Source organism: Chlamydotis macqueenii, chromosome 18 (assembly GCF_036417535.1).
Source record: "Chlamydotis macqueenii isolate bChlMac1 chromosome 18, bChlMac1.mat, whole genome shotgun sequence".
Classification (NCBI taxonomy): Eukaryota; Metazoa; Chordata; class Aves; order Otidiformes; family Otididae; genus Chlamydotis; species Chlamydotis macqueenii.
Window position 1 is genome coordinate 4,865,550 of NC_141573.1, and position 19,730 is coordinate 4,885,279.

Sequence of the window (19,730 nt, forward strand, 5' to 3'; positions counted from 1 at the left end):
ATACAGCCCTCAGAAATAGCACATTTCAACTCAGACAAGTCCCTGTGGGAAGTGAATAATGTTTGGTCCCTCATTGATTTAAGCTTCTATTACAGGAGGCCAGTAATTCACCTGCAAGAGTAGGTGCTTAAAATTTAAACCAGCTAATTGGCAGAATTTGTGTAAAAACACTGACATACACAACTTCAGCCCAATTTCCTAATCCCCAAAAGATGGCACTGTCTGAATACACACTACTGCCCTGAGATACTCCATTCTGAGCAGCAACATCTCTGTCAGGTCACCCCCCAGCCCTACGCAGTCTCCTGCTGGCCTCAGACAGTGGGGCTGCATTTGGAGGGAGCAAAGCCCATCTACCGGGGTGTTGTGGCAAGAACTGGGTGGGAAAACATTTCTCCCAGCCTACGAGCCTTTAGATTTCAAAATATTTTCTTGGCCCAGCTCAGGATAAGAAGGTCAAAACCTTGGATTTTTCTCAAAAGAAAATCTAAAACACATTTTGAGAATGGGAAGAAATATTTTTTGACTGACCCAGAATGTTTCCCTTCTTTTGTATTATTTTATGTGTGTTTTATACAACAACCGTGCAAAAACAAGTCAGGAAAAAAAGTAAATGTCAGTGTATGATGTTCCACCAAATCAAAAATTCAAACGGGTTTTGAAAAAGAAAATACTCCTCAATCTCTTTTATGGCTGTTTTTGGAGGAGTCAGCATTTATTTTGTTAGAAGATGCCTACCTTGCTCTGAGTGCAAAACTGCTCATGCTCTGTATAGCAGCTCTTCAGCACAGCATTTCGTAATCAGCTTGAGCAGCCAGAGAGGCAGGTTATTTTTATGCAGGTGTTTTGTACCAAGGACACTTATTTTTGCATGTATGCATGAACCCAAAAAATAGAATTCAGAATATTGCCAGGTGAAAGCAGGCAATTTCCATGTAAATTAATCCCAACTGGGGGCATGCTGTGCTCTTCATTGCTCTTTGTAATTGTTCACTGGGGGTTTCGCGGCAGTTATAGTTAATGTTGCTTTCTGATGCTTGGAAAAGAAACAGGAAAATATGAATTGCTGGGAGTGTTGCCCTTAGAGGTTACAATAAACTTCTCATCAGTGCAGACAGTATGTTGCCTGTGTATAATCCTGCCTAGACCTACCTAGGAACATGGACTTTTTTGTCTCTGTAGCTGCATGGCTGTGCTTTATCCAGCTTTTCTTTCCCGCCTCGCCAGCGAGGGATTCAGGGAACATCCACCTCAGGAAAAAACCAGGATGTTGACCTAACTCCTGCCAGGGTCTGAGAAATCTTTAAAATAAGTAGAAATAAGTAGATTTCAGCTGGGGCTGCGATCAATCCCTAGGCTCAGCCTCCCAAAAGGCCATCCCTGGAGACGTTGAGCATAGTTATTTCCCAGGGGATGCAACAGAAGCTGAGGGGAAAGACAATCTGGCAGATTTACGAGCACCAAATATAAAACAGACTTCTAGATTAGACCAGGGAAACCAGGGAACCTTCTGCTTCCCTTGGCATATCCAAGAGAGAGGCTCAAGCCAGAACATTCCCTGGTTGAAGTACTGAGGGACATGCACATCCCAGGTTTTGACTACTGCAGGAATAAAGGTGCAGCCTCTTGCTCAGCTTCTTGAAGAAAAAAAATCAGGATGAGCTGCTCATAATCACAGTGCGGTCCCACAGCAACAGCAGGACAGAGGAGCCCACCAGCAGCTTGGTACGGGAAGCAATTTGCAAACATGCGTTGTGCTGCTCACTGTGTAGCATAAACACCCCAAGAGTATCAAGCACAGGGAGGGAAGTCTTCACATGCAAGGCAGACACTGAGCATCTGCAAGGCTGAAAACACAATGGGAGCCAAGAATGAGTGAGAGAGTGTAGGTGGTAGAGAAAATTAGAAGCTGATAAGAAACAGGAAAAAAAGCTTCAATTTGCTGTGTTTGATATTGCTTCTCCTTAGCACAGAGGCTGTTTTTTTTTCTCTTTGCTATTGGTTGGAAAGGTATTTCCAATTTAATAACAGCTTAACACCTTTGTTTTGCTAAGATAGGAGTGTTTCTGCCAATGCTACCACGGAAGGCAAGAGGAAAGATGTATTTCGCGTTAACAGTTAAGCAACACCTGGGTTTAATGTTAGGAAAAATAGTAGTAAGAAAACCCTCCTGACAAATGAGGTCAATCATTTTGCTCAAGAACACTGGCAACTCAACAGTCAAGGTGGAGCCACTGCTTCAAAACACACCATATCTGAGATGAAAAATGTCACACATTCTGGTTACAGACTCTCCAAAGTTTCCCCACTGGACTGACATTCTTCACTCAAACTTTGCTTCCGCTTCCAGAAGGAAGAGTGAGCTCAGTACAGCAAGACCCAGAGCAAACTGTGTGGGAAGACATTTTGTTAGGGGCTCAGTCCTGCCAGGTCTGCACTAAGGAAAAATGCATCACCAGTCAAGTTCTGAAAGATGCATGGTGCTTTCTTTAGTAAACATCTGCATTAACTTGTGGTGTCAGGTTAGTACTGTTCCCTGACTGTCTTCCCGGTGGATATCACTCCAAAGTGCGCAGAGCAGGTTTCTGGGAAACTAGAAGAGATAGGGCAGATGTTTCTTGGGCCCAGGTAAGATTTGATGTCGTTGCTTGCTCCTCTCTACTGAAGTGACCCAGAGGGTTCACTAGCAAACTAGCATTCCTGCAACTGCTGGCATGCCTGGTGAAAGGGATATCCTCAGCAGAAAAAACAGGAGAGCTTTATTTAAGATGGGAACAACAAGAAGAAGAGAACTGCAAGTTGTAGCTCAGTAAAATATTCAATGCTTTCTTGGTATTTGCTTTTCAATAAATAGCAAGAGACAGCACAATTGGAGATAACAACTGCAATTCCAGGCTGACAAAGAAAACCTGTGCAAACAGCCCTTCACCCTTCCTCAGTCCAGTTGTCTCAGACTGGTACACTCTTCCACAGTCTAATAAAAAACCCATTTGGATCACAGTCTTTTTCCAGTTCAGAAAGGCCCCGTGTTCTGACAAAGGTGTTAGCAGATATCCTCAAGCAGCTAGTGAGGAAAAAACCGTTTCCAGAAGCCAGTGGGGGACTCCTAATTGCTACTGAAAATATTTTCAAAGAGGCAGATGAGCTAGCAGTCCCAGCTCCATCCCAGAGGCAAACACAATTTATTTGTCATGTTTCAACAATTTTTTTGCTGTTCATACAGTGTAATTAACCACTTGGCAGGAGAACACACAGAGGACTGAAAAGGCAGCTCGTTCTTTGACATACAGCAATCATCCTGTATCGTGTTAAGAGGCAGATTCACTCTCTTATTTACAGGTGAGAGCAGAAAAAAAATGGAAAGCAGGAACTCAGTACAGCAACAATTCATAAGAAGAAAATAGCCCTGTTTAAAACAAAGGCCCTACTATTATTATATCTTACGATATGCTCTTCCACCAAGTTTGCATTTATGGCATCTGGGCATTGATTTCAGATGAAAAGCCAATTACTTACACGTACAAATACATGGCCTGTCCCCTCATAAGCAGCTACTCAGATAGGTACCCTGCTACCTGGTGGTGAGAGGCTGTAAGATCTATCACTCAGCCTCCTCCTCTGTCACCTACCCGAGTGATCTTAACTCAGGCTCCCTTCAAATCTGAACAGCCAAAATACGCTAGTTGAAGAGCTGAAAAATCCAGCTCCTGTTGCTGATTCCCTTTTCCCCAAACTTAGGTGCTCAGACCAAAGAGCACCTAGACCCAAGTCACTACTACTGCTCAGGGCCTGCAATGCCAGCCTTGGCCAGGGAGCTGCAGATGCAGCCAGTCTAATTCCCTCTGAGTCCTGTGGCTAGTGTTCCCAGCTGGCTAGGTGCCCGGGAAGGCCCAGAGCCAGCCATTCGGAAATACTAGACACAGGCACTTTGCTTTGTTTGAGCTGGCTGAATCTGAGTCCAGGTTTTCACACACATATTTCAGCTGTGGCCCTTCTGTTGGTTACCATCTCCAAAAGGCTATCCAAGGGCTCTGAAGGGCTAGCAGGTGCTTGCCACAAAGCAAATCCTGCACACTGGACTGGGGAGACATTCTCCCTCCTAACTGGAGCCAAAACAAGAGATGAGCCTGGAGCAACAAACACTGTGAAAGGAATTCAGGATCGATAAATTGGCTTCTGGCAAATTCAGAGCGTTTCTATTATCTCTCTAAAGGCTGTAAGAGCCAGAAATTATACTAATAAACAGCACTTGACTGAAGCAGTGCCTCAAATGGGGCACAATACAGACCTTAATCAAATCAATAGACTCTGAATTCACAGATGGGGAGGTTTATTTGTAGGTCCTAGAGCTGAGGTGCTCTACAACTGCTAACTCCTAACTGCAATCCTACCCTAAGTTTCTATGGACCAGCTTTCTCTGGTTCAAAGAGAAAATATACTCTTGGCAGCCTGAATCAATGCTGATGTAATGCAGTGGGAGATTTCCCACTGATCTTAGAGTCCTGTAGTAAGCAAGTGCTGCTCTTCGCTTTCTGCGTATCACATCTTAACAAACAAGCTCAAAGGAAGAGCTCTCCATTCACCTGAAATATCACTGACACAGCCTCTCATTAGAGACCACTAGAAACCTTCCACGGAATAGTCTACACATTTTAAATTGCATATACAATAGGATTTTTTTTCTCCTTTTTGAATAAAGTTTTTAGACATTAAAAGCTTTTCAGCTTTTGTTCTTGTTTACATTGAATGAAAAAAAAAAGTAAAAGCAGATAATTTAGAAAATGTCAAATGAAATGCCCAAGCTCCTGGTATCAAGGGATTTTATGTATCAATTTAAATTAATTGCATCCAGTTGGTTGCAATTAAAGGCGGGAGGCTTGGCAGTTTCCTCTTCAACATACATAAACAGCTGGATCAGCTCAGCACCTTACTGTGGCTCCTGCCACTTCATTCCATTTCTTGGCATTGCTTTCACCTCTTCAGATTTCTGCCTCTGGGCTTCAGAAAGCTACAATACAGGCAGTGGGCACTTGAGAGGGGAAGCAAAAGTGAAAGCAGGGGACAGGAGAAATAACATGTGACAAGGATAAATCTCCTCTTCCTCTCGAGTCACATTGTGAATACAGACAGCATAACAATGAACCAGCTCAGTACCTGCCTTTGTGTAAGTACAACCCCTTGTGTGGAATAAAGGAGATGCATTCCCTTTTAAAGGACCTATTTATGCCATCACAGTAGATGTGTCCTCCTGCTGCCAGAGTATTTGACTGCACCTGAGAATCAGACAGATATGCAAGGGTATACTGAGATGAAGATCAGATTTGACAGGCAACTACCATTTGTGCCATTGGGAGCTGCCCATGAACTTGATTACATCACCAGGAATTCACACTCAATAAGGTCTGGGAGATGCAAGGAGAGCTCATATATTTTTCAGTATGTGCGTCCTTGGGAACGGGGAACAAATCTCATCAGTGGTCATAACCTCAAATCCACCCGGGCCTCAGTTCCCTGTTTCATCAGATAAAAAACTCTCAACTTTCTACCATAGCAGAGGATCCTTAAAGCAAGTGCAGAGCCTGTTCACAGCCTTTTCCCAGTCTTTAACTGACATCTAGTGAACAGTCGCTAAACTGCATCTGAAAGACCTGGAGATTTTAGAGGAAACTATCTTCTCTGGAGGGCAGCTGTGCAGCGGAGCTGTGAGATAAGCATAGAGTGTACAACAATGTGCACTGTTTCCTGTCCTCTCTCCACCATGATAGCTCATCTGGGTAGGTGAGGAAGAACTTGCTTCTGCTCAGAGGCTGCACAAATACTGCATTGGCCCAACTGAAGCAGGCAAACACAGCTGCTGGACCCTACTGCTATGGTGCCACCAACTGCAGGGACCATATAGGGTGGCAGGTGGACATCAGAAGCCCTACCCAGGAATGATCAGCAAGACTTCCACCACAGCATTGCCAGATCAACTCTTTCTGAACAGGAAGGGTCAACCCTCTGCCCCCTTCCTCTCCCAGAGGCACAAATCTAGAACTCAAATGGGAAACTCATCAGCTGCTATCAGGATTAGCAACTACAACTCCTACCTCAGGCTCTCCTGGCGGACAGGTGGCAGGAGTGGTGCAGTTTGCAGCCATCTCAGTTTGTCTTCAAGCGCTCTCCACAGCACATCTTTGGGTGACAGCAGAGATTAAATCCCCGAGTAATAAAGACTGAACAACCATGCCACCTGCCTTCAAAGCATGTCAGAACTAGTCTGCGATGTCTGCAGAGAAATAGGGGAACATCTAGTGTTTATAGAGAACTTGCTTTCCATTTTATAGCCTCTATCATCTACTGCAAAATGGAGTTTGGTTTATGATATCTGTTAAGGTAACCAAGCAACAGCATAGCGGCTATCTATGTCATCAGTTACAAAAAAAAAAAAAAAAATTAGTTTTAGAAACAAGCAGAGTGATGATGATGTCAGCTTGCCACAGCCCAAGTACTGAAACCAGCCTGTCATTTTCATCAACCAAAAAGAGCCAATAAACCCAGACAACTCTTCCTTATTAAGAAAGTTTATGACCAAATTCTGCCCTCCTCTTTGCAGTCATGGAGGGCTCCTTTGTGACAGATATTTTCTGCAGTGAGGTAAAGGAAATGTCTCTATACTTCCTGTATGAACAGTGGAAACCTTTTTGTATAACACCATGAGGTGCTGTAACATCAGCATACTTATCACATGTCTGTCCTCAATACATGAGTATTGTTCTCACACGTCATCACCTGGGAAGGTAAAATGTTTCCCCTACTGATTTCAGGATCACTTGTAGTCTCATAACACCACTGACACGCAATCCTTATCTGAATGTACAATGCTAACTGTACCTTTAATCTCAAGAATTTACATGGGTAGAGGTGATTAAAACCAAAATAAAATGAAGGAGAGACAAATAGATGCTTAAAGGCAAGTTAACATTGTCCTGCCTGTTACACTGTGCAGACACCGTCAAATTAAGATGCAGACCTTTAATGGTTTGAAAATATGCTATACCCACCAGGCAAAATACTATCAAGGTTACCAAAAGTGTATTGCTTCTGCTTCCCAACAGCTGTTGAGTTCCCTGTTTATTATCCGCAGAAGGTCTCAGAGGACTTGTTCACCTACAAAGTTTGACTGATTTAATTAGATACAAATCAGTGTTTTCCATTTGTGTGGTGCCAGCCAGCTTGTATGTGATTTCTCCATTCACAGCCAAGCGAATACCAAGGCTCGTAAGAGCAACACTATCCAAATCCTAAATACTCTCACACCAGCTGACAGCTACCCTGTGTTAAATGCAGCTTAACTTAAACCAGCATGGAAGACTTGCTAACAGTCATGAATCTAGGAAGGAAGAGTCAGCAAGCCAAGGAAAACAGCATTTACAATGACCCAAGTACACATCACTCCAGAGGCTTCTTCAGCCCACTAATATGAGACAGAATTGGTGCTTCTTACCTGGTAATAGTAATCAACATACTGTGGCGTGTAGTGTTGAGGCCCAGAGTTTTCAGGAGACAGGACATCTTTCAGTAGCTCTTCACAGCCTGGCAAACAGAAACAAGAGGAAATGGTAAGGCTGAGAATTTATATTTCCGCAGCTTGAATGGACAATGGAGGTAGAAACGCAGGTTTGTAGCTAATCTGTACGCACAAAACCTTGAAAGCTAGCTCTGGAACATGTTTAAATAGCTGTAACAAAGCTCTGCCTTTCATGTGGCATTTAAATTATCCAGCATGTGGCACTTCAGTAAGTGCAATTACACCAATGCTGACTTTCAGCACAGACACAGTACACTGCAATGAAACCAGAAGCTGAACATTGCTTGGCTCGGTAAATTCCTGCGGGACAGAAACCCACTGAAGTCCAACACCGGATCTGCAGGCTTGGCACGAGCCAGTGTCTATTGTGCATTAGTGTCAGTGGAGCTGCCTTTGATTTTCTGTGGTGTAAGTGACAAATGGGCAACATCTAAATGTAACAAATTCCCCTTCAAAAAGAGCTCTGTCACAGAACGTCCAGTGTTTGGCAAGCAAGTATCTATGCACTGCAACTGAAGATTTTCAGCTTCTGTGTTTGCTTTTGTTAACAACCACATTAACAGCTGGAAAAATCAATGTCTGTGTTTCTCCCAGTCCTTCTCTCATCTGAAAACCTGAGACAAATATAGAAACACTGAAATCACCAAATGCCTCATTCCCCATTAATTACCAATGGCCACACTTGGCATGTTGAACTGCAGAAGGCAGTAATGTCAGGCCAGGTTATTTTAGAATAACCAGCTGTTGTGGTTTAGCCCGAGTCACCACACAGTTTCTCACTCCCCCTCCCCAGCGGGATCGGGGAGAGAATTGGGAAGAAAGGAAAACTTGCGGGTTGAAACGAAGACAGTTTACTGGGATAGCAAAGGAAAATTACAATAATAACAGAATATAAGGATACCAAAATATACAAAATGAACAATGCACGATTTCTCACCACCCGATGTCCCAATGACTGATACAGCCCGTCCCGAGCAGCAATCATGGAAACGAAACCAAGCAGCAAGCAAAGGAGCGAGCGGGAGCCATGCCTGCACCTGGCCCCCACTTAAGTACTGAGCACAACATTCATGGCCTGGAATGCTCCCCTTGGCCAGTCTGGGTCAATTAATCTGTCCATATCGCTCCCAGCCTCCTGCACCTGCACATTAGTGAGACCTGGAAAGCTGGGCAGTGTCCTTGGATTCATTAGCAACAACTCTATCATCAGTGCATTTATCAACATTCTTCACATCCCAAATCCAAAAGCCACTGGCTACTGAGAGGAAAATTAACTCCATCCCCGCCGAAACCAGGACACCAGCTTACAGCCTTGGGCCTAAACTGTGTGAAACGTTCTCAGCGTGTGTTGTACACTATCCTACTTGGAAGCTGCAATTATCCAGCAGTATTTCTCTCTTCTGTCCCATCACTAACGCAACACTTTCGGCTGTAACATTACACACTGATACCCACTTATGAGGCAGGTGAGCCAGAGGAAACAAAAGTAACATAAGAAAGCGTCAACTGTACAGGTTTATACTGTTAGTGGATCTTCTCTCTTGCTTTTTAAATAAAGAAATAACATCTGTAGGGGTGAAGATACCTTGTGGTTATGGAGGGGAGTCCCTTACAAAGGAAATGAGTCCTTAAAAGAACAGAAAAAGTGACCAGATGGAGGAAGCCTAATATGGGAGATCAGTATGTTGTTCCTGTCTCCCACACACAGGCATATGTCAGAAGCAGCACATGGTGGATGAAGCAACCATTAAGATCTCAGGAGGGTCACATGGACAATGGGCAGCAGGACTTTTCTCCCTGTTTCAGCTTCTGCAGCAAAGTGAGATTGTGCCACTGGTTTTATTCCTGTTAAGAACTGCATTTAAAGAATAAATTCTCTGTTGCTCTTTTCCCCTGTGAAGACAGAAATTAGAATCTCTTAATTTTGGAGGACTGTGGTGCTGGTCTTTCCTTTGGGCCACCCCTTACCACCAGGAAGGTGGGTTTTGGCACACTGTCAGGCAATGCATCGGCTTTCTTATTTGGTGTTTTTCTGCAAGAGTGCTAATATATCTCACCTTTCACTCTCCTTATCTAAATGATAATTTGAATTTGCCAAGTACTCCAAGTGGTTTACACAAGGGGCAAATATAAAGAGAGGACACTGGAGTGTCTCAAATATTGTGCATATGCCTTCTTATTACCAGAATATATTTTGGCTTGCAGCCTGGGAAATGCTAGTGAGCTAAATTAATGTATTACAGTCAAGACAGAAAACAAAAATAAAAAAAAAAAACAAGATTTAGTCTGTCAAATCTCAGTATGGAAATATTAAGGCCCTGGACAACAATTTGCACAGTGAGCAGTCTAGTCTGGCAAACATGGTGCACTCTTCTTCCAGTACCACTCCTGAGAAGAAACATGCTTGCCTAGGCTTGCAGGACTGCCACAATGAGTATTTCATGCTGTGTAACAGTATGCACTCAAGGCTAGAATCTGTCTAAATAACCCACTGCGAATAAGCGAAGGAATACTTCCTGGCTGCTTTAAGGACCTCCTGCACTAAGATGTCCCATTATTGCTATAACTTCACTTTCCAGGAAATGGTAAAACTGAAAGCCATTAACATGGCTGATTAAAGATAATTCATTTGGATGCCTACTTGTATCATAAGGTTTTAATGTGGTCAATGTTCTCTCTCCCTTGCCTACGATTGGGAAGATTTCCTCATCTACACTTTTGGGCAACACTTGGCAAGGAGGCTTAACTGCACTGCAATGGTAGTGAGGCAATGGATAGAGGCAAAGTGCTAACCCAAGAAGAGTTTCAAGTCCTTGTGTATTTACTGCTGCAGCTCCACAAAAGGATGCCCTCTATGGAGGAACACTCTGCTAAAGGGCTGTGCATTATATAAATCACTGTCCAGGGTGACACAGATCAGGAACAATCGCGTATCTGGAGAAACAACTTAATTCAGATCACAAAATGAGAGTGGCCAGAAGCTGTTTATTAAATATAATTTATAAATTATACATTTATATTTATAAACATACATTTATAAATAAATATTATTTATATATAAACTTTATTCTCTGGATAAAGACATCTGATGAGCCAGCACAGAGGCAGCTTTGCTGTGTCACTCAGAAGACCATTTGACACACAGACATGTATCAGTTCTTGTTTAACAAAGCACTGAATCACTCTGTAGTCTAGTTTATCTAAACTATCTAAGTTAAAAACTATTTGTTCTCATACTAAAAATATATAAACAAACACAGTTCATTTGGCCAGAACTGGGCTAGGGAGTAGCATATGAGCTTGGAATTATTTGCGCTTTGCAGGACAAAGTGAAGTAAAACGGCAAGTGACCTGTCCCTGGTCAGAAGTCTGCTGCAGAACAAGAATTCCAAGTAGCACAAAAATCACTAGGCCATTTACCCTTTCTTTTTATGAAAATAGTTATCTAAGAATTTTTCCTTTCTTGAAAATACCTGGCTAGACTCGTAAACTCTCAAGACACAGTGCTGGCTGTTCAGAAACAGGAAAGCGTCATCTTCAGTCCTAAGCAAAGATGATGAAAGTGGTTTACAAGTCACTGAAGGGGAAGACATGAATCTTTAACTTTTTTTCAGTTCACTAAGCACGCCAGATGTGACTTATCTTACAAGATAATTTTACAAATTTACCTTCAGTTTCATTTTTAAAAAATTGGTCTTCCTACCCTATACAAGCAGTCAGTTTGCAAACAGACATTCTGGACACAAATAAACACAACTGGCAAAGTGATTTCCTGCAAATGCTCCAAGAAAGAGATTTAACCCATGCTGCATCAGGCAGTTTTCACAGGCAATTAAGCAATTTTAATACTATAGGAAATCGAATCTGGCTACCTAATTGAATGTAGTTTGTTCCTGGCATTTTTCCTAAGCACAATAACTTTTTACTTTACATACCCTTGGATCTTTAATGGTGTATTAGACTCATTTATGGTTTCAGGCTATATTTAGTAAAATTTAGTTGAGTCTTAGAAAACTCCGGAGTACTTTTAAGAGTAACCAAATTCAGTTGCTATTGCGTAATTTACAACAGGAGAGCTCACCTTTTCACATTTATGTGACAGTCCTTCTCCTTGGAGCCATACCAAGTACTGCTCCTGTCAATAAGTGACTCTTAAAATAATGGATAGATTCACCAAATCATCTCCAGTTACGGCGTACTGTGAAGTCTGAGATGTGTAGCTACGAGCCTAAACTGGTTCATACAGGCTCTGAGGTTTTCTGCAGTGCTTTACTGAAATTCCTGTGCTAGTGCAGCTGTCCTGGTCTTTGGTATTGATATCTACTACAAATACTGACATCAGCAAATAAAGATAAATGCCTTTTACATGACGGCAACATAACTACCTCTTATTCCATACTGGATCTTCAGGGCAAAGCTGGTACAATACTGTTCTCAGTCATGGGGCTGCAAATTAGATTTTAAAGTTAGTTAAAAGAGATGGTCAAAACTTGGCACTAGTTTTGTGAGAAATATGTTTGTTTGGAACATCTGAATTAAACTATAAAAGCAAATTAAAAAATAAAAATATTCAGGGAAACAGAAGGCCACAAATATTCTCCTTTGGAAAGCTTTGTTTTCCAAAAACCCCATCAAATGTCATGCTATTTTATTTTCATATACTTTCACAGTCCAGATAACCTGTCACAGTCTGAGGAACCAGAAAAGCCAACTTCCTTTTTTGAAAATTTCTTTAAAGCTTTGGGCAAATTTGTATTCTTGGAGTTTTCATCCAAATTCCTATGAACTCATGGAGAAACATAACTACCCTTAAACTTTTATCTGCTCACATAAAGACTGCCTCTAGAAGCTTTCCAGCCAGCTGCAGTAATTAGATGCCTAAAGATCCAGGGAAGCACAGAGATGGATTTTTGAAGGCACATAATGGTCTGTGTTACTATTTTGAAGATTTAAAGGTTTCTATTGCTGCAGGTGGAGAGGCACATAAATTTACCACTGTGCTTCTTCCACACCGTTAATAAATATGAAGGAGCTCCCACAACTCTCCATTTTCAAATATAATAACAGAGCATAACTTAAATGACCTTAAAATTTCTACAAGATGAGGAAGAGACTTTATTGCTCTAAGAGAAAAAAAAGCTGTATGATTTCTTCTGAAAAAACAGTGATTCTGCTAAAGCACAAGGATTCATTACTGCAGAAATGCTCTGTGCTAACGTGGCTCACTCTCTCCCATTATGAAACCTATTACCCTCCAATTATTACACAGTGGTCAGTGTTGTTTTAATGGTTAAAATAAGCTGTAAAGTTGGAACACATTTGCCTTTATCTTTTAATTCTGCATTAATGTGTACTCGTGCTGTACCCTCTCATTTCTGTGAGCTGCAACACCAGGGTCAGTAGGGGGAGCTCACCCTTTATTTGTCAGAGTTTGGGGTTTTTTAGCGGAATATCAAAGAAGCGAAACTATTGGAAAAAAACAACATAAATAGAAGGAACAGGTCAGGCTCAATTAGAGTCTGCTAAACATACCAAGAGCCTGGTCCTGCAAACATGCCTGACTGTGGAACCCACCAGCCTGCACAGCACATTAGAAATAAAAGTTCCACTCAAGCCTTTAAGTATCACAAGTGGCAGGAAATATTTACTGGGTCAGTACAATAAATTCAGTATAGCAAAAACAGTCATTGACTCCACTGAGCAAAGAGTAATGGATCCCATGCTGACCCTGCTGAAATCAATGGGAATTCAGACTTTGAGTGATATTCTGGCTGTTCTCAAAGTCTCTAAGCAGTGCCACTTCTTAGACTCTACTGGCTTCGAGACAGCTGCTAGGTAAGAGGGTACAGGTGTTATTTCATGGCAGTTGCTCTCCAGACTGATGCAGTTATTAGCAATAAAGCCATGCAGTGAGCAGATAGAGAGGGAAGCTTCAGCAGGAGTAAAACCTTCATATTTTGTCATTCCAATGAAATTGCTGCAGAGCTTTAAATTTGATGGCACGTCTGTCTCTGTCTCTGGCAGAGCTTAATCGCATAGGGACAGCAGCCCGGACAGCAGGGGCTCAGCACAGATGCTGAGGCAAAGTCCTTTAATCCACAAAGGACCAGCAAAAAGAAGCAAGGCTTTCCACAGATAGAAAGCACCCTGCCTGTCCAGTATTCCATCCGAGACGCAGAGGGATTGAGTTCCTCCAACACACCTCTCTCCTCTAAAACAGATACTTCCACTTGAAAAAGTCCTCTCCATCACTTCCAAAGGTCCCTGCTGTTGGTGAGACTCCTCCGTACGTCCTTCCCCACAGTTCCTGCTACTCAGCAGCTGAAGATTAATTGCTTTTTCCACCTGACAGTCCCAGCAGCTGCTGTGGAGGTACATGACTCATGTGTCACGAGGTTTATCCAGCTTGGAAGCACTAAGGAGGAGGCAAGACTTGATATCCCCTTACAAAGGAACACAACACTTTTCATTTGTACCATGCAAGAGTGAAAAATACCCTGGTTTATGGAGGAGGGAGGCCAAGCTGCTAACAACCAGTTACAGAGCAGACATTGAACACTACGATGTTCAGGATTTTTTTGGGTTCCAAGGTTTAGTTTTTCACTAAGATCCATACCTAGATCTGAAATGCTCAAATCAGTGTCATGAGAGTACAATTCTTTACCACTGAGATTTGAATCTGTTGTTCTAGATGCTTCAAATCTCATGCTTTAAACAAATTCAAGGCACTGAACTACGAAAAAGCACTGTATCACCTCTGTGCAGCAAAAAATTTCTTCAGCATACTATAAAGGCAAGCATCTAAGAGACAAATTAATTTGAAGTCTCATAAAATAAGAAATATAGCAAGGCATTAGGATAGTAAAGCTTGAATTTAAACATTTGGCTTCCAGTGCTAAGAATAACACACCTTCATACTACATTACTGAAAAAAATATCAGATTTATAGTAGGATCTCATTTTGCTCTATTAATCTGATCGCCCCAAGCAATTGCAATAGGCTGAGATGTCAAAGAATCATATTTATAATCTGTTGCTGCCAAGACAAATTGCTTTTCTTCAATAACAAGCCTGCTGCTACCCCTAGGATGTGGCTGCACTGAAAAGTGAGCAGTAAAAACATGGTGGAGACTTTCCATTCTGAAAGGTAGACATACCCTTTCTGAACTTTAATATGACCACTTTCATTTTTGAGAAAAAGTATGGCAGGTAGCTAAAGACCAGTAAAACTTCCGTGCTATGAGGTGAGCAACAGAACTAGCTTTTCTAAAGAGATGTTACGAAAGCATGCATAACAATGTCTTATCAGAAATAGATACAACTGCTCCTGCGATTGTACACACTTGGCACTGGAACTGTGTAAGTGTTGACAATGCTGACGATGTGCTAAGAGAGCTCTAGGTGATGCTGCAGAACTGGATGATTTCTCTCTATCTGCTTACATATACGTACTAATATACATCAAGCATATGATCTGGACCCTACCTGTAATATGCCCCACATAAGGGCTTTAAGCTATCCATAAGCTTTGAGTACAAGGTATTCCAGAGAGTTTGATTCAGTCACGTCTTTGCAGGACTACACCTTAGGATATGAATACATGGATCAGTTCCCACAGGGTGAGCAAGGATGAAAACTCCTAGGGCATCATCATTCTCTGGTAACTGTCAATATGCACAAGCTGTCCCTCACAGAGAAGGAAACACAGCTGCCCACTCCTTCACTGAGGGTACTGCCCATTGTGGACAAAGGCACAGTTATTAGAGAAGAGATGTTATTCTGGGTCACATCTATCCCTTCTTAATCATATTTTTGTGCATTTGTACACATCTTCAGACTGCAAATTACAGAGGACTACTAGACTATTTACAGAGCTTGTGTCTTATTTAACCCAGAACCTGGTTTGCTACAGCATTTCCTGGACAAGGAAAACCTCTAGTATAGACTTTAGTGTCTATACACTAATATGTTAACTCTCCTTCTGGGCTTTCTATTGCCTTCTCTTCAAACACATCAGTATCACCTTGGAAGGTGTCTCCATGAACATGTACTAAGAGCAGCTTCTTATTGTAATTTTACATAGGTTTAGACTGTCCTTAGCTGCTGTAAACTTTAATTAAAATTGCTGTGGTGTTACGTTCTTGCATCATTATGGCTTTGTAATAACCTAATTGTAGCAGACTCTCCAGAGGCTTCTCCTGGAATCACACTATGGTCGCTCTGACATTCACTCTGTCCCTGAAGCGAAGCCTCTGGGCTGTGACAGCACTCTGGCACTTTACTAAGGACATACTACATATCCAGAAAAGGACAGGCTGGATTATTTCACTATGGGAAGCTAGAAAACTAATCAGCAGCAAAATGGCTGAAGTCTCCCTTCACTGTTTGCTTCGTTGCCCTTTGGCTAACCTATAAAGCATAATAATGTCTATGCCTTCTGTCAAGGACTGTGTTTCTTTGCAAAGGAGATGGTTGATCTACCTCATTTCAGCCTTTAGTGCTTGAATGGCCAACCTGTAATTAACCGTTTTCATTCCAATACATGTCCCCAGGCACTGCGAAAACATGAATTAACTATACCTTCCTGATACCTCAAGAACAGTATAATAGTCTTACATTTCCTAGTAGAGAAACTAAAGCCCAAGGGCTCTCTAACTTCCTTAGGTAAGTCAACAGCAGAACCAGATCAGAACCTGGAAGTATCAGACTTTGGTACTGCCTGCTAACCACAAAGCTGCTCTTCATTCTGCTACATTTGTCTTTAAACCACATCACTTTTGTTTAAACCACATCACACAGTAAACCAATACACGAGCACCTGTGGATGTAGGAACTCTAGCATTGCTCACCATTGATACATGAGATCGCACTACGAACAACCACAGTCAAAAGAGAGGATGTCTTTGATATCACATCTTCTGCAACCAGAGAAACATTAGTGGAACTGTAGGGGATAATTTTCAAGAAATATGCTCCTACCTTTGATAGCAAAAACCCCATGACAGAAGTCCTTAAAATTGATTCTTCCCAAATCATTTGGGTCCAAGTACTTTGCCAGTTTTTCCACCTAAAAAAAAAAAAGAAATCATAAAATGTGTTGAGCTTGGTGCATTATCTGTTGCTCAGTTGGTCTACAGCTTCTACAGAAGACCCCAAATGGAAGAACACCTATAATGTTCACTTGAATCAGCCAACAAATCGTTCTGCAAGGAGAAATCATGTCTTATAGTTGGATCATCTAATGCTGAGTAAGGCACGTGCTCTGGCCAAAACTTCCGCAGCTGGGACACAGTAATACTCTCCTATGTGGATCTCAACAGCTTAATATGGGGTGAATCTGTGATCTAGTCTCTCATCGTAGAGCAGGGTGCTAACAGAATCTCCTTCCCTAGGAGCCCTTGTTGTGTATGCAGCTCATAGGAACCTAAAACCTTTGTGATCTCCATCCCTCTTATCAGAAGTTATTGCGGAAGGAGAAAGTATAGATAAAGGTGTGCACAACCCATAGTAGCCTAATTCCCTTAAGAATCTAGACTGTAGGAGACAAAACTCATTGGGCACTTGGGATCAAATAAAACTTCCTTGCCACAACAGCGAATACATGCTTTGCACAGGAAAACAGAGGTATATTAACAGCACAAAAATATTCATGTGATAAGACAGAGAATGGTTCTGTTCATTACACTATGGAAACAAGCAATGTACTTATTGCTTATAATCTCGGCTTCACAGTTTAGACTTTCTGATCACTACTCACCATAAAATGAGATTATACTGAATTTAAACACACCCAAAGAAGGTCTGGCAGATTTTTCAGGAGAGTTTTGGGGAAGAGGGAGAAAAGCAGTCTAGATAGGAGGGGCTTTTGTGTGTTGTGATGTCTAGATTAAAGAAATTGAGAAAAAAAGTAGCTGAAGAAGAATAAGGAGAAAGGTAGAACAGTCCAGGGAAGTGGGCACAGTGCTAGGACACCCCAGCTGGCTGTTCTCTCTGTGAGAAATGAGATTGCGTAAATCCCCTCATGTCCCCGTGCCTTTGCCTGCTAAACGTAGCAGGTACCCTCACTGTGGCAGACGCAGTCTCTTGCTGCTCGTAAGCAAGCTCACAGTCAGCCACAGCACAACTCTGACCTTGATCTGGGCCTTCCAGACGCCCTGGAGTATAAACAAGTCGAGTGTAGGAGGCAAGGACAGCAGGCACGTAGGATGCTGCACAATCCTGGCGACTACAATGTGAGCTCAGATATGTCAGTCTGAGCAGCAACAAAAGCCCAGCTGGAAAGATATGCAGCAAATGAATCCAGATGACCCAGTTTCTCAGTCTTCTGGTCGTGTGGTTTGTTGGGTTTGTTTTTTTTTTTTTTTAAACATGCTAGCAAAACCCTAGCAGTTTCTTAAAGCCCTGCAGATAATGTATTAATGTGTGCACATGAGACTTCTTCCTTCAGATTCTCTCAATATTTATAAATTCTCTCTGTGCCAGTAAATGACATGATCAGACAAAGGCCTCATTTACAGGAAGCAAATCTGGATGAGAAAATGACAGAATTTTTACTCATATGCAAAATTCTACGTTGAATGAGAAAGGAACAATTTGCTGCTTACATTGAATCCCTTCCCCTCTCCTTCCCTTAGGGAAAAAAAAAATATCCGCTCATCTAGGCAGGACAAATAAGGAGCTGCATGATGAGTTTAGAGCCCATGACAACTTAGAAATCTTCTTAAAACTTCCTTATTGCAGAAGGCTTCAACAACTCAAGTCCTGCCAGCAGGGCAGCAGAGAGCCCAGCTGTCAGCTATCGGGCGACTCATGATCAAACTCCTACATCTGGTATCACAAGCAATTACTGTAGCTCCACTAATTTATAGGACCAGAAGACATGTTTCTGTTTCCAAAACATAGCCACTTCACTAGAAAAGAAACTGTAGTGTGTGTTTAATGCATACAAGACTAGCTGAAAATCCTTACTGAAACCAATTAAGTAGAGACATGCTTGATACAGGAAAGCTTGGTCACTGTTATCCTTGCTCACCTTCCACAGAACACCAAAGTTACAGAAAGATGAAGTGGTAGCAGAAATTCCTTTCTTCAAACTATTTTTGAGTGCTTTCAAAGCAGCATACTCAAATAAGCCATTGAGGCTGGGAGCAGCAAGATTTTACAGTTGAAAATCCTCCTGACCACTGTAGGAGATGCGTCAGCTAGTGTAACTCAGCCTGGCTCCAGAAGCTTTGATGAAGACCTTGGTGTGGCCACTATCTGAGCATCTGTCCCCTCATGGATACAGCAAAAAAATCTAATCAGACACCAGTCTTCTGGTTAAAAGATCAGCCTGTAACTCTCTTGGACAAATGGCAAGCTCCCGTCATTGCAATGTAAGTAAATCCTATCGCAGATGCTTGCAGGGTTGCTGTACAGAATCCTATTTCCTGTAGGTCTCTTGCTGAGAAGCACCAAATTGTGGTTTAGGCTTTATGTACAGATTCTTGCAGCTAGCTGGGAAGCCTCTACATGATTTAATATTGTACTGTAACACAGCAGTGTCACTGGGTGTTCCCAGTGAATCTAGCACATTAAGTTTATTTCTCAAAGTTGATCCAACAATTTTAATCTGCCAGTTGCTCAGCCATATAAAATAACCTTTTAAAAATCAAATTAAATAAGATGTTATATGCCTGAGTGTGTGTCTTACGGAGGAACAGAGAGTCTGTTCACATTTAGGTCTAAGAAATGTCTTAACAGTAAATGAAATTATCACCTGAGCAAAGTGCTTCAGCCTGCAGTTACCCCTAAATCTTATTTTGCAGGTTTCCAATTAGATTTGATAATGCAAATAACTGACTTCAGTGCAGGAGATGATGACGAATTTACAGAACAGCCTGATGGAATTTATGCCACTAGTGCTTACACCTTCAGCCAGCGCTAATCCACACAGCTCACAGCACGGGGGCTACAAGGATTTTGACCAACTGGGACTACATCGATGTGGATACTTGCACGAAGTTTGTGCATTAATACACACGTGTTGTACATAAATCCTTGCATATTTGCACAGAGTTTTGAGCCTGTAGTGCACTTGATCATGCATTTTTACCAGCAGCTTTCAGAGATAGGGCAAGAAGCCCTTCCTAGTTATTCCAGACTAAAGGCATTACTTACT

General features: G+C 42.0%; 1 protein-coding gene across 4 annotated transcripts in view; it reads right to left on the reverse strand.

Annotated features, from left to right (window-relative positions):
* RAB11FIP4 (RAB11 family interacting protein 4) overlaps positions 1–19,730 on the reverse strand; it is a 122,626-nt gene that overhangs the window by 62,729 nt on the left and 40,167 nt on the right. For all 4 annotated transcript variants that reach the window (XM_086762483.1, XM_086762482.1, XM_086762481.1 and 1 more), the window contains exons 2-3: positions 16,550–16,637; positions 7,487–7,575 (exon numbers count right to left, since the gene is read on the reverse strand). In XM_086762483.1, coding sequence (XP_086618609.1) covers positions 7,487–7,575; positions 16,550–16,637 — 177 coding nt within the window. The remainder of the gene's footprint in view (positions 1–7,486; positions 7,576–16,549; positions 16,638–19,730) is intronic.